Source organism: Mastigoproctus giganteus, chromosome 10 (assembly GCF_048544385.1).
Source record: "Mastigoproctus giganteus isolate SK-2022 chromosome 10, ASM4854438v1, whole genome shotgun sequence".
Classification (NCBI taxonomy): domain Eukaryota; kingdom Metazoa; phylum Arthropoda; class Arachnida; order Uropygi; family Thelyphonidae; genus Mastigoproctus; species Mastigoproctus giganteus.
This window is the reverse complement of record NC_143584.1, coordinates 231,870,358-231,886,041: the sequence shown is the minus strand read 5'-3', so window position 1 is coordinate 231,886,041 and position 15,684 is coordinate 231,870,358. Positions and strand designations below refer to the sequence as shown.

Here is a 15,684-nt window from a genome sequence, read left to right as displayed (position 1 = left end):
CTTTGTTTGTACCCGGCGACTTAAACTTTTACACGCTCGCCTCATTTGCCTCAGAAAGTCGGAGAGAGACGCTGAAATGGTGGACACTGCGCTGCTGGAAGGTTGGAGATGAACCATCGACACAAGTGTGTGACCAATCACGGACAAGGCAATAGTTCAGAGTGACGAAAGAAGAATAATGGAGAGAGGCAATAAGGGCCACAAGATCCCCCTTCTCCCTCACCCCGAATTCAACGACAACAAACGGGAAATCGGGAAAATAATTCTTTGGTGTCTCACTGATCAAACTTTCGAAGAGTTTGATCTGTGAGACACCGAAGAGGGAGTGGAGTCGAAGAAGTGGATTTATTTTTTATTTGCTTTAGTGAACTTGAACACTGCGGCACAAAAATAAGCGAATTCCTCAAAGACAGCGATGTCCCTCAGTTGCCGGCTGATGGGACTCGTAGATGTGACGCAGTGGAAGAAGACGAAGTGAACCGAAAGCGACTGCATCTTTGAAAGCCAGCAAAAGAACACGAAATCGAGGGAGGGGGGTTCAGATGCCGAAGGGGTGAAAATGAATCGCGCAGTAAGAGAAGCGTGATCGAGAAAGGTTCTTCCCTGGAGGGTGTTCACTACAATAAATAAAGACTTTTCCGTATAAAAATAGTGGACAACCTTTAGCGCGTCTCTTGTTTGAGGGTTTTCTGCGTTTAGCCGTTCGTGGAGTGACGGATGGACAAAGATAACATTCCCCGTCATTCCCAATGAATGAAACTACCCCCGGGCGTCGGTGTGTTTAATATATCAATGTTAGCGCTAAACATCTCGTTATTCGCGAGAATGAAAACTGTTTTTTCTGTCCCTTCCTCTCTGAAAATAGAAACTATTCAAATCAGTGCGTTTCTCTAAAGTTCTGACAAAATAATTCTCTTTAAAATTGAATTTACGTTGGTAGGATTATGAGTCCAATTTCTGCTTTAATACTGGCTTCATTTCGCTTCGTGGCTGGATAAGCAGCGCCCTCTGTTGTATGCCAAAGGACGCTAACATTCCACGAACTTCCAAGCGTGCGTGGATTGGCAGCTTCGAGTTGTTTAAACCGGCTTCGGACCAAGTGACCGAGTTACGTCCCAGACAAGGTCGCCCTCGGACCTTTTTGATTTCCTCGATTTTGTCTCAGAACGAAGACAAGAAAACAATCCCCCTTTAAGGAAGTCTACCTTGCTGAGCACGGACTCGGGCGCAGGTGAGAAAGCCAGTTCAGACCAGCTGCTAACCAGCACGGAAATGTCGCGGCACAAATCGTCCTGAAATATTTCTATAAAACGCAAAAATATCACGTGACATTGAACATAACGAGTAAATATATTACAAGTTCCGCTTCTGGCTCGCAGGTACTACTGCACCCGCGCCGCCAACCACGTACATCGGTACCGTCTATTGCTTTGGCTTCAAGAACTCCACCGCATCTAAGGCATCTTGAGAAGTGCTAAAACTCCCTCTCCTCCATGTTCCCGTGCATATACCGGTCAGATGGAGGATCCTGAACGTACTCTTCTCTCGTTTCGTACACGGGTTGCTGAAACTCCGTGGTGGCACCGTACGAAGGCGGCTTCACGTCCGCTAACGAGACCGGATCTCTGACGTCCCCGTTCTGCTGCTGGTTCTCGTCTTTGAAGGCGTTCTCCAGAGGGTTCCACGAAGGTCCTTCTTGTTCCGAAGGAGGCTCGGCCCACTTCTGCTTCTCCCCCGACGCAAAGAGGGCATAGAAGGTGACCCCTGCGAAGTGGATTAGACTGGCGATGAGGAAAACTTTTTGCCATTCGTCTGCTTTCTGAAAAGAAAGAAAGAAAGAAAGAAGCAATTTATTTTAGTGTCGCAAGAACTGAATTCGCTTTTTTTTTTATTTATGAAGGAAGGAAACTTGGTAAAGCCAAGTGATAGAAGGGAGAAAACGTTTTCTGCAGCAGCCTAAAGTAAATAAACAGAATGACAAAAATTAAAATAAAGCCGAATTTTCATACTGTTTCCGTTCTCACAAGATAAAAAAAAAAAGGATCGCCCGGAAATTACTTCATCTACTCATTTGTAGTTGTGTCTGTAAATTGCGTGTGGTCGATTTGCCTGTTTTGCTGGAAGAAAAAACCCTGGGTTCCTGGGGGAACCTTGCTATCTACGCATGAAACCGACTAACTCAGCCACTGAAAGTGGCCCATAAAAGTTCCTCGCCTCATCGACGGGATTCGAACCCGAGCCTTATTCCACCCGATGTGGAGGACGGTGACGATACCGCTGCGCTACCGCGCAGACTCTCAGGAGATAATAATTTAACGCCGCTTTAAATTTAAATTCTGCTTTAAACCCTTGCCTCCACCTCCCTCGTTCGACGTTTTGCTTGTTTGTTTGATAATCGCTTTGGTGATTAACCAACAAACAACGACAAATTATGATGTGTCAGTATATGCGTGCATATTAGTCCATTTGCCTGTTTTCTGAGGAAAACACCTGAGTTTCCTGCAGAAAAAAACCAAGCAACCTTCACCTGAGACCGATTAATTCAGCCAACTTGAGAAAAAATCTCACGAAAGTCCTCGCATCATTGACGGGATTCGAAACCACATATTTTACCCTGATTGTATCCAACGTGCTACCACTAAAAGGTGTTGGGAGACAACTTATTCCAGTATTCGGCAACCATTGTTCATAGGATAACTTCGTGAGATGTGATCTTCTGTTGTTCCTGTGATTTTCCAACTTTACCTCCTGATTTGTGTCTCACCCATGACGGAGGACAGGCCTTCCACATCGATTCCCGCTTCAGTGCCTTATACACCCCATTGAGATCTCCCCTGAGATGTCTGCTGGTTAAACTTTGTAGCCCACACCTTCTAAGCCATTCTTCATAAAACTTCAGAAAACAGTGTTATAAAGTATTCTGATTTAATGACCCAATCTCTGAAGTTGTTGTTGTTGCACACCATCGACTTCAGTCAATAACACATTCCTACTCTCATTTTTGTTTTTCCGGTGCTTATATCACACACAGAAGTGACTTAACATTAACTGGCCACCGGTGTCTAGTGGTTGGATGTATTTTATTGGGTTTTATTGGCACATTAGCAGCTTAGGGGCCAAAACCAGGTCATATAAAACGAAATAGTTAACCTTTCCGTGACCTAACGAATTAGGTCACTGATATGGATACGAATATTTATGGATACGAATTAGGTCATTATGCAAAGATATATAATAATAGAGGAATAAAAGGTATAAAATGTACAAGAATAAACAAATAACAATAAAAAGTAAACTTTTTAAATGCGAGTAAAACGGTTTATTGTTTTTAAATAGCCAAAAACAGCAGACACATGGTCCTTGTATGAGGAGATCTGACTCAGTCTATAAGGCTCAGTAAGATCTCCTCCTCAGACACATGACTAAAAGCGGTAAAATATAAGTGTGTAGACTGTAATGAATAAGCGTGTTGGCTGTAATGAATAAATTATAAAAAGAACGCAGCAAATAGAATCGCTCCAGATGAAATTATCCACTATCTTTCCAGACGTAACCCCATGTTTTAACACAGAATCTTCTACCGGAATCTCTGTTCCTACTTCAAGCTTCAAAACTTGGAAACTCGACGAACTGCTCTTGATCTCAAATTGTTGTACCACATCTTCGCTGGTTCAACCTACCTGCCGGATCTTCTATGCCATATTGACTTTCACGCTCCAGCCGTGGCTACTAGACAGAAGACTACATTCCACATCGGTAATTCTAGATTAGAGATATCCAGGAACTCCTTCTTCAAAAGAACATTGGCACTCATGGGCAAGTTTGACTTGGATATGGCTGTGAACAAGAAACAATTTCACAGAACTATTTGGAGTAGGTTGACCGATTGACGGGTGAGTTCTGGGCTAAAGATGTTCACATTAATTCGTGTGTGTGTGTGTGATGATGTCTCCTGCAGCAACCTGCTCTCTGCGATTTTTCATGGCGCTGGACTTGACGTCATGAATAGCTTTTTTATTTCCGCGAATTGGACTTTTCCCGTTTGAATGCCCCACCGATATACCTGGGGTCACCTTCCTATTGACCGCATATTTCTGTCTTTACCCCCTACTCTACCTATATCGCCAGCGAAAAGCGAATGCCCCACACAACGAAAAATTTAAAATGCCAAACTCGACACACTTGCAACCTCTTTCGGCCTAACTAGTTTCAAGCGTTTATCCTCCCCTTTTTTTTTTATATAGGTCCTAGCCATTGAAATCTGAGGAAATTAGATGGCAGCTCCTGCCAGAGTACTTATCTGAAAATACTGGTGTACCTGGTCTGCCTCCACTGGGCCAAGTGTGGGCAACGTTGGGCCTCAGTAGAGGTCCAGCGGCTAAATGACCAGGTGAACAACAAAACACAACACTACACATGTACAATATCCACACACTTTTAAATCTCTGGCCTTCCCAACGAACTGGTACACCCACAATGAAAGCAACGCGGAGATGGGGGAAATCCCTGGTGCCGTTAGACATCAATACACTTTACAATTTTGTACAAAGTGTATTATTCTACTATTTATTTTTGTTTTGTACAATATTTGTTCTCTTATCTTTTTTTATACTCTGTTATACACTTTAACTGGGCGTATGCCTGTTGTGTATATTATAAGTTAAAAATAAATAAATTGAGAAGACTGCAGTCGTTCTGTACGTGCAAATTATTATTATTATTATTATTATTATTATCCGTTTATTTCCATAAGGAAACCACCCCGGGACGGCAAAGTGCCAGGAGGGTGCTAAGTACATATCAGGGTACGAGATACTACGTGCAGTGGGTTACATCTACTGAACACGTAGTCTCGTCCCGAAATACATTTTATACACATTTTATGTTTAATATATACAGTATTTACACATTAATGATTCTGTACATACATTATACAACTGATATATTTACAATTCACTAATAATTCCATCTATAAATTACATATTAACATAACTGTTACAGAAGGTATATTTTTCCAGTCAACAAATTATTATTGTTCTTAAAGCAGAAAGTTTCACTTTTATTCACAATTCTTTGGTACTTTGCGGCCGATTCATATTTCGGTAAGTCTGTACGAATCCTGGAAGATCTCTTTCCGGTATGCTCCATCCTCACACAGTTTTTCGGCACCTTTGTGCATCTAGGGAGTTGAAAATTTTTTCTGCATTTGATGGGAAAAATCTTTGCAGACTACTAAGATTGTTCAGGACTGGACGCTGTGGATTATTTACTTCTCCGCAACGTCTAGCAGTGGCACGCGGTTTGACTAGAATATTATCCAGGACTGGAGCATCTATTCTGCCTGTGGGCATTTGTGCGAGGGTGTGTATGTTCCTGTTAATTGTCCGCTGCATCCATGGTGTGATGTTAAGGTTTGAGTAGAGAATGGCCCTTGAGATAGTAAAAGGGTGGCCAGCAACTCTGTTAAGCCATCGCAAGAACCAGTACTCGATCCCAAGGACGGACTTATAATGTGAATCTGGAGCTGAAGACCAGATTTGCGAGGCATACATTGCAATTGGCAGGACACACATTAAAATGTACTTGGTCGCTAGCTGAGGATCCCTAATTCCTACCAGTTCCTGTCTAGTAGCCCATAAAGCGGCGAATATTTTTGTCTTCATATGGGCGAAGTGTTGAGCAAAGGTGAGTCTGTCATCCCACTTAAGATTATATCAAAGAAAATTCCAAAATTATATCAAAGGGAGGAAAGATGGACCTCGAGATCACTTTATGGAATCTTTCTTTATGAATCTCAGTTTATGGATCCGTTTGTGGAATCTCTCTAATCACTTGGGTTTCTTGTCATTCGGTGCCGAAGGGTCTATTAGTGACCTTCAGCTGTCATACATGATTTTCGCTGGTCTATGCATTAACTTCTTTTTAACTACTGTACGCATTAAGTGCTCTTATGCACTGTAAATGCAAAAAGTAAATTCAGGAATTCTTAAACAGAACTTTTATTTAACGGCGATACAAAGTGAAATATATGAAATAGAATCGGCTCCACGTTGACCGCCCTCTTCGCCAAAGGTTCATCGGTAGATCGAAATCAGGATTTTATAATGAGACAATGAGCAGAATGTGCGTTCACGTATATGGACCACGAGAAATTATCCTTCTTCTTTTCATATAATTAACACATCCGGATGCCTCGAATCATATTGAAATGTGCAAAGGCCATAAATGGATCATCCCATCCAACGAAATGCTTCCATCACAGTCGACTGAATTGAAAAGAATATTGAGCAACATTTTTCGTTCCGTTTAAACTGTCACTCCTTGAGACAACGTTGAAAAATATTTCTGACACCGCAAAAGGACATTTGCTGTTAAATATTTTATCAGTACTTCAAATCCTGCTCTTCTTATTGCGAATTGGTTTGAACATTTAAAGATTATTATTATTATGTCTAAGGTGGCACCTAGACTTCCGTCTATCTCCACCTGATTAAGTTGACTTTGTGCAGAACCTCTGCAAAATAGACCTGTGTGGAAGGTCTCTTCGCCATCAGGGAGAAGCTGTCACCTACACAGCCGCTCCCTGTTGGCGAATAGACCCTAATGGCCGCCCATATTCACTTGGTGCTGGGCCTGGTCTTCTATTTTAAGTGCCTCATGCACAAAAATCCCTTACCCACCGGAAGTAGTGCTATACTGCACTACTTCCACTAAACTAGCTGTGAACATTCTCACAAACTGGATCAACACGGTTGCCAAATATGCTGCCTCCAAAAAGATCACAATCAATCCATATACAAGACTTTGGTGGAATTCTGAACTCAAAATGAGTTTCCAGCTGAAGCAACAGCTCCATCGCACATGGAAACAGTCGCAAAATGTCAATGATTGTATCGTTTATTCAAGGGCACGGGCTCAATTTAATCGCCTGAAAACTGAGGCAATCAAATTATACGTTAACCGTGAGCTGGCTAAAGGAAAAATCCCATACAAGAAAGTGAACCCTCATTTTCCTTTACAACTTGATCCTGAATTGTGGCTCGATTTCGTCACAAGATTTAACCGTAATCCTATGCCAAACTCAGATCTAGCTCTACTAACAGAGCCCATCCAGCAAGAAGTGTTGAACAACATTCAGATTACAAAACAACAGCTGATCGTAGCCATCAATTCTCTACCTGCCTCGTCAACCACTGGTGATGATGGAGTTCCCCAATTCATGCTCAAATGCCTAAGTCCGTACATTATTCAGCCACTTTTAATTATCTTCAACCAGTTACTCTCGAACAAAATTTTCCCACAGCAGTGGAAAAACTATCTCATCAAACCTTTAGCCAAAGTTCAGTCGCCATCGAAACCTAAACACTTCCGACCCATCTCCAACTCCTCCAGCCTGCTGAAGCTCCTGGAGAAGGCCTTACTCCCCATCCTCACTAAGCACATCTTGCCCAGTAATCCAGCCCAAATTCGCTACTCCCAAACAGATCAACGATCACCAATCTGCTAGCCACCACGAATACTATCTTGTCAGCATTGGAGAATAGGCAGGAACTAGCTGTGACTTACTTAGACATTGAGGCTGCATTTGATGCCGTCCAAGTAAACCAACTTCTCACTCTCCTGGAATGCCACTTTCAGATCACAGGGAACATATTATGCTTTCTCTCCTCTCTTCTGAATAACAGAGTTATAAAGCTTCATACAGGAGATCGCACCCTTACTAGATCCGTCACCGCAGGAGTCCCACAAGGAGGGGTCATTTCGGGCCTTCTATTTTCATCCATTATCTTCCCACTGGTTGCACATTCTCGATGTCTACTGAGCTATGCGGACGATATCAAGATACTCACTCCCATCATCCCCGGTCAAGACCTAGATCTGGTAAAAGTGGAAATTAACAACCCTCTCACCACAGTCACATCTTACCTCTGCCAGTTTGGGCTCAACATCAATCCTGCTAAGTCCGAATTCATGGTGTATTCATTGAAGCAAACGCTTTCTTCTCTCCAGCCTTCGGTCGGCAACGCCCTCATCCCAATTGTGTCCAGCCATCGTGATCTGGGCGTTGTATTCGATCCAAAACTTCGATTCAACGCCCACATGGACATGCTCCTCACACGTGCTTCAGGACTACGGTGGATAGCAAAACAACATATCCTTCATATCAGAGATAAAAAGACAACCGTGAGGTACATAAGAACAGTTATCTTTCCACCTTTACTCTATGCTGCTGAAATTTGGGCGTCAGCGGCACCCTCAATAAAGAAACCACTCTTTGCCACAGAATTCTGGCTCCTAAAGTGGGCCAACAGGAAGCACAACCTTCCAGCTCTGATTCGTACCACGCAGCTTGCCAACTCTCTCGGAATTCCACGGCTTCCCACCTTAGTCGACGACCAACGCCTCCTAGCAACACTCAAAATGATAACAGGCATAATCGCAACACCTTCATTCTGGGATACCTGTGGCTGGAGGATCCCCCCTGCTGCCCTTAGGGCCAATCCCGAGCTCTACTCGCATTCAGCACGACTCCATCTCTCGGACAGGTTCCTTCCTCAGCAGATGTTCAAGCAAACCCAGGCACTGGACGCCGACCTCAACAAATTCGCTGCTGACCGGACTTACCGGAAAAAAATTATGACGAGTAGAGGACTAATGAGCAATGACTGATGTGTACTTTGCATCTGTTCCTGTCTGATTGAGCTGGTGCTCTTATCTCGATGTTAAGCCAGCTCAATCAGATTTAACTCTCGTAAGGAGTTCTCTCCTTTGTATTATAATATGTTTTCTTTGTAAAATTACCTTTTTGTAAATAATTGTTCAATTTTCCCGGAAGTTTGGGAAACTGTAAGCCCCTGGCTTTATGGCCGTGAAGGGTAATAAAGATTATCTCTCTCTCTCTCTACCGGTGGGTGCCAGCAATCCCGCTCCCAGGCTGCCTACACCTGAGAGCCAGCAAAAAAAAAATAAATAAATAAATAATAAAATAAAATAATAAAATAAAATACATATATACACACATAATATAAACAAACTAAAAAAAAAAAAAAACACAAGTAATCAAAATGTATACAACTAAATTTTAATTAGTAATCATTAGATTATTCCAATGTCTTCTCCGTTGAAAAACAGTTACACAGAACTCTTGCAGTGCTTGAAATTTATCCTGATTAGCAACAAGATCACTTTCACAGCCTCTAACTAAATTACCAATCTTCACTTTTAGCCTTTCTCTAAGTTGAACATACAAACTACAATCATATAATAAATGACTCCAAGTCTCAGGTTGACCGCAAGTGCATAAAGGAGAGCTGACTAGACCAAAGTAATGTAGTTTAAAATTTAATGAGCCATGGCCAGTTAAAATAAACGATGTTTCGGTCCTTGAGGTTGTCACAGACATTCTCTCAGATATGCCAGACAAGCTGTTCTTGCTACCTGGGAGTCTAAAACGCTGATGGAACTGATATTCGGGTGACACTCGAGTCAAGGGGACCCAATTTCGGCGAAGTCCGGACGGTCTGTGACAGCCAAATCCTCTGCTTGCACCTTCACGATGGTGGGACTGTTAGTAATCCTGGGTATAACCTTCATGCACAAGTTCATGGTGGGTGACCACCCAGGTGTGAACCAACGTAAGCAGGGGTCGAGGTGTGGCGCCCACACAACATGGAGGAACGCCGCCCCTCTATGTTACCAGGCAGTACTAGGTGGTAGATGACTCTCATCAACCGGTGAAATACCACCACTTTGCTTATTGGAGGCTTGCAGTGGTGGAACCCATGTTTAGTCTCTAGAGCTAAGTTCCGGTCAACCCTTCCCTATCTCTTCCATCAGCCAGTATGATTGATCACTTTTGAGGTTATGATGAACGTCGTGGCGAGATCCAATATTCCTTACATTTCGAGGGTACAGCTCTAAAACGGTGTTCGCAGGCCGGCCGCTAGTTAGTACACCGGACTGAACCTACTGGTAACTCTCTAGGAAGCTTCCGGATCAGCTAGTGTATAATCTTGCTACCTCTACTCTGCCAGATAGTGACTGGAGGGAGTCCGAGTAGTGTGTATGCGGGGAGCATTGTCGAGACCACGTTATGTCAAGGATCTGGGTATATTCTAACCACATGTACGCCATATCCAAAAATTTCATTACTTCATACAGCATGTCCCACCCACTTTTTCTTACTATTGAATACACCATGAATTGTCAAAATAATAGAGCAAGCTTATCTGCGAAAAGATCTAAACCTCCCAAGCACTTCCTAATTCATTTCACAAATATACGTGGTCTCAATTCCAATCTCAACGATGTCCATTTCCACTTGCAATCTGCCAAACCCCATGTACTTTTTCTGACTGAATCTCAGTTATCGGTTGATTCATCTACTGCTCATCTCAGTTGCCCAAATTATTCGCTGTATGATTCCCTTCGCCTCAAAGGTGGTACTTGAGCATATGTCCGTTCTGATATTCCCTGTCAGAGACTTGGCAATTTGGAATCTCCTCTCTTTGATCTTCTCTGGCTTAAAATCTCTCTACCTCATTGTGTAAAATTCATCTGTTGTCTCTACCGTTCTCCCAACTCCACTAATCACTTGGAGCTCTTTGACTTCCTCTCTTTGCAACTTGACTTTCTCCAGTCCAGCTTTCCTAACAGTGAGGTAATTTTCCTTGGTGATTTTAACGTTCACAACTCCAGCTGGCTTCCGTTTTCCATCTCTGTTGCCACATACCAATCAACTGTGTTAGAACATTTTTCTTAGCTTTAGCTATCTCTATAGTGACATCAGATGTGATATTCATGAAAGAAACCACAATGCCTTTTTTAAGTAATAACAAAGGGCCGATACACAATGTACAATGCACAATCTAGAGGAAAATGCCCGGCCAAAACCTCTGCACAAATTAGAAATAACATAAAGCATTGAGAGCTGAATCGATAACAATTTCTGTTTAAATTGAACGTTAGTAACTCTGAAGTACCACACTGATGCTCCGTACGCAACTATGGGTAAGAAGACTGCCCTGTAGTATAAATTTAAAACTTTCCTTTTCAACCCCCAATCTGACCGTGTTAATCGAATTATTGCTGCACTAAATTTTTTAATTTTTTCGTGTAAGTAATTTAAATGTGGGAAAAACGATAATCTATCATCAATTCCTTATACCTAGATATTTCACCTCAGATACTAGGGGAATCTGCCTCCCCTTAAGTAAAGCTTTTGGCGGTCGCGCATAATTTAGTTTCCCCTTAAGAAGTATCATAACACTTTTAGTTGTAGATATCAATAGTTTGTGCAGATCAGCCCACGACACTAAACTTTCTAATACCTGGGCCACTCTTATTTCTAGCACAGCCCTGGATTTACCAGTAATACATAAAACCAAATCATCTGCATAAGCAATCTCATGCAGATTTTCAATTGATTGTTCTAGCCATAAATTAAGTACTAAGTTCCTGAGGACACCCTCTCGAAAGATTCCTATTAAACTGTAGATGCTTAGCCTTCAGTATAATTTTCCTACAATACAAATAACTCTGTATCGTCCTATACAATAAGTCTGGACATTGCATACCCCTTAATGCAGACAGAATACTTCATGCCACACCATGTCAAAAGCTCCAGTAAAATCTATAAAGATGGCTAACACATACTTATCCTCTGCCTGGTTGGTGAAATTCATGAGATCATTAATGGCATCCTCCGTAGAATGCCCTCTCTTGAAACCATACTGATAAGGCAGGGTCAAACCATTTTTATCCATGACTTGGTTCAATCTTAAAAATAACAATCTTTCAAAAACTTTGCCAAGATTGGCCAATAACGAAATTGGTCTATACCCTCTTGGGTCATTTGGTTTTTTACCCGGCTTAACTAACAGCAACCAACTTTCCAGATCCCAGGAAAGGTACCTTGCAGTAAGCATTTATTATACAAGTTTAACAAGATGTTAGGATAAAGCGAACATTTAAAGAGTCATTTAATGCTGCAGCAGAAGAGTAATTTCAAACTCCGTTTAGCTTTTCTTATCTCTTCTCTTTAAGTTTGCGAATATATACCGCCGGTCATGGAAAGCTCAAGCGGGGAATATAAGAGAAGAGCACGTACGGTCGCAGAGGCGAGTAATTTGAATTACACGATGGAGACACATTTCCATTTATCAATACACACAATTTGCATTCATTTGGATACAAAACTTACAAAGAAGATTTGTGTACAATTTTATGTATATTTTTATTCTCGTTATCCAGGGCAGGTGTGTGTGTGTCGTGGTGACTCCAAGGCAATTGCCCATCTTCCACTTTCTTCTCTGTGATGGTAAAGTGTAAAGTGTAAAGTGTGTTTAGGGTCAAGCGGCACCAGGGGTTTCCCCCATCTCCGCGTAGGTTACATTGTATGTGAACCAGTTTACTGGAAAAGCCAGAGATTTAAAAGTGTATGGACTTTGTATATGTGTGATGCCTTGTACCGTTGTTCATCTGGTCATTTAGCCGCCAGACCTCTACTGAGGCCCGACGTTGCCCCACTTTCGCCCCGTGGAGGCAGACCAGGTATCCACTTGAATATAGTTCACTCTGGCAGGTCCTGCCACCTAATTTCCTGAGATTTCAGTGGCTAGGACCTAAAAAATAAAAATAATAAAAAAAAAATAAATAAATAAATAAATAAAAAAAAAAATAAAATAAAAAAAAAAAAATAAATAAATAAATAAAATAAAATAAAAATAAATAAAAAATAAATAAATAAAAATGTGATCACGTTGAGGAGGAAGTGCTAGGAGGTCAAAAGAAATGTTGGGCGAAATTGATTTTCACTTGTGGAATTTAGATTGTGTGGGGCGTTCACTAGCGTGCAGGTAGAGTGGGGAGGGAGACTGAAGACTGGGGGGGAGATAGATAGAAGTATGGAGCCGATAGGGAAGACAACTCCAGTTTACAGTGGGGCATGCCCATGCCCCACCAGAAGGAAAAGAAGGGGTGGCGAGAAGGGGAGGTGACAGCAGGGCTGTCCCCTCATCCCCCGCCAGGGACGGGTAGAAAGTAGGCCAGGCAAGGGAGCTGGCCTATTTGCCAACAGGGCATACATGTGGGGTGGCTTCAGTCGGGCGCCAAGGCGTCAGGGCTGCCCCATTTGGTATTCCCAGGAGTGGAGTGAAGATATCCCTGTCCAGGTTTTCAGTCCAGGTCTGTATGACATTTGTGCAGATCATGCTTGGTCTTTTATTAAGTAGTTACTCGTGGGATCCAGGTCCATCCACTAGTGGATATTCAGTAGGATAGGCTTCAGTCACAGTCAGGGTGGACTCCCGAAGGTCCGATTGTAGTCAATGCATTTGGTTAACAGTTCTCAAATGGAATCGGTGTCCTCCATCGGTCAGTATTTGGGAGAGTGCAGTTCAGGCACAGTCCAGTTTTATCTTGGTTCATCATTTGTTGTGATTGTTGTTGTATTTATCCTAGTTGTCGTAGATTTTCCGGCAAAGGAAGAGTCTGGCGTCTTACAAAGAGGCACTGAGCAAAGTTGGTTAGGGCATTGTAGGTTCCCTCGTCCTCCAGTAGGTAGTGCTCCTGATTTTTGGGGTTGAACTGGACTCGTGTGATGAGGTGTCCACGCAGATCTTCGTACAGTTCACACTCGTGTAGCAGGTGGTCCCAGGTCTCGAGGGAACCACATGCGCAGGCTGGGTTATCTGTCAGTCCAAAGAGGTTTAGCTTGTGGCGGATAGCTCCATGTCCTGTGAGAAGGTAGGTGACGTGGAGACCAGGGCAGAGCCATGTCGGATATTTTGGGTACACCTTTTGCAAGTTCGGAAAGAACCTTCGCGTGATGTCTCCTTTGTCAGAAATCGTCCAGCGTTGTTGCCATATCGATGTCAAGTACGTTTGCAGCCTGTATTTCTCAACTTCACAGTTATTAGCCGGGTCCGTAGTGTGGTCCTGGAAGGTTGTGACTTTGCCACGTCTGAGTTGCTGAAGCATGCCATTGCGAATCACCTCAAGATCAAGAGGGAGAGCGCCCGTGATCACTTGTAGTGCATGAGTAGAGACTGTCTTGCATGCTCGGGTGAGGGTGTGATGGTGCAGAAACTCTACATAACGGGGCTGACAAAGTGTCTGTGCGTACGAGTGCTGCGTGTGTTATGTTGCTTGCGTCAGGCTATTTCGCCACCAGAAAGCAAGCTGTAGCCTGGCGCACGAGTTGCCGCCCTGGGTATACTATCCTGTATCTGCTTTTGCTCAAAAAATCCCGCATCCAACAATAGTTTTCGTTTGTCTCCAGTTTTGACCAAAACAGCGATGTTGATAGCATACAGAGCCGTGGAAGGCTTTTTTCGCCCGAAGTCCACGTCCAACGAGTCAACGGGCGTGATTTCAGATCTAGAAATCACTCCGTTGTTTTTATGCTGTGGTTAGGTGAAATATAACAATTTGTTATAAACCAGAAGTCTGTACTTTCAAGAAACAGTCTGAAAAACTAGAGTTTGTACTTAAATATCCTTCCCGTGTTGGAAAATGTATTGAGTTTGTGTCACCGATCAACATCTTCAGTTCCAAATTCTCATTTTCTGATCTTCTTATAAGCGTCACGAGTTGTCTCGTCAGTCCTCCATTTAAGGTGTTTTAGTCCAAAAATTGGATTTAACAATTGTATTATACTGGAGTAATAGTCATTTTGTCCCAAAAGAAAAGACTTCTTCCTAGTCAAGAAGTCCAGAAAGTAAAGTTTCAAGTTACCTGGATGCTGAGGTAAGATTCCAAGACAGAAACTGATCAAAATGTTTTTATAGACACAGAGGAAAATCTTCCTCCTCCCCCTAGCATCCTAATTCATCAACCATATGATCAGTAAAGAAAAGTAATGACTTTATTAGTATTTATGGGCCTAAAACTCTTGTCTGGGTTTCTATAAGAACGCTGTAAAAAGGAGACGAAGAAAACCCGGGGGAAAAATCCGTATGTAAAGTCAGAATTTCCAGATTTTCAAGCTCTTGGTCAAATCAACCTGACCAGCAGAGAGCGTAATAAAATAAGTAAAATAAGTAATAATTTAATAATTTAATTTAATTTCATAATTTAATAATAATTTCTCATCGATTCCATTGGTACTTTTTTTTTTTTTTCAGTCTAAATATCCAATCAGGATGCCAGCATGGGCAGTTGACACTTTGCCCAAATATAGCCCAAAGTTAGTATTTTACCTATGTCTGGTTAAAATCCTATTATGGTCTCCAACACTCGTAATCCTTTCCCAGAAAGCGTTTTTGCACTATTCATTTCGCTATTTATTGATCGCGCTAACTATTTCCATTTAACATACAATATCTCCATAGGGCACTGCAACCAAGATAGTAGCTCTGCCTATGCGTCAAAATCAGCTTCCAGCCAAACATTGGAACGAAATTCTGAATGGCATCATTAATACAGTAGCCAAACTAAGTTTCCATAAAAACCATGATTATACAATTATATATGGGGTTAATTCAATCGTGAAGTGGTTCACGATTGAATGCTTCTAATTGCACAGTAGGGCAACTATGCCTCAAAGCTGAATCTACTACCATCTATTACTCTAGATTTTCAAATTCTATGAAGAAACTTGCCTAACAGTTAGCACTTTGAGCTCTCTGCTCAATTTCGCCACCTTGAAAGCCAAGGTGGCGAAATGCTTGAAATTAATTTTAT

General features: G+C 42.2%; 1 protein-coding gene across 1 annotated transcript in view; it reads right to left on the bottom strand.

Annotated features, from left to right (window-relative positions):
* Nucleotides 1–331: 331 nt before the first annotated feature.
* The window catches only part of LOC150080024 (vesicular glutamate transporter 1-like), a 547,583-nt gene continuing 532,230 nt past the window's right edge, over nt 332–15,684 (bottom strand). The window contains exon 13 of the mRNA XM_090383743.1: nt 332–1,819. Coding sequence (XP_090239869.1) covers nt 1,475–1,819 — 345 coding nt within the window. The 3' untranslated portion in view covers nt 332–1,474. The remainder of the gene's footprint in view (nt 1,820–15,684) is intronic.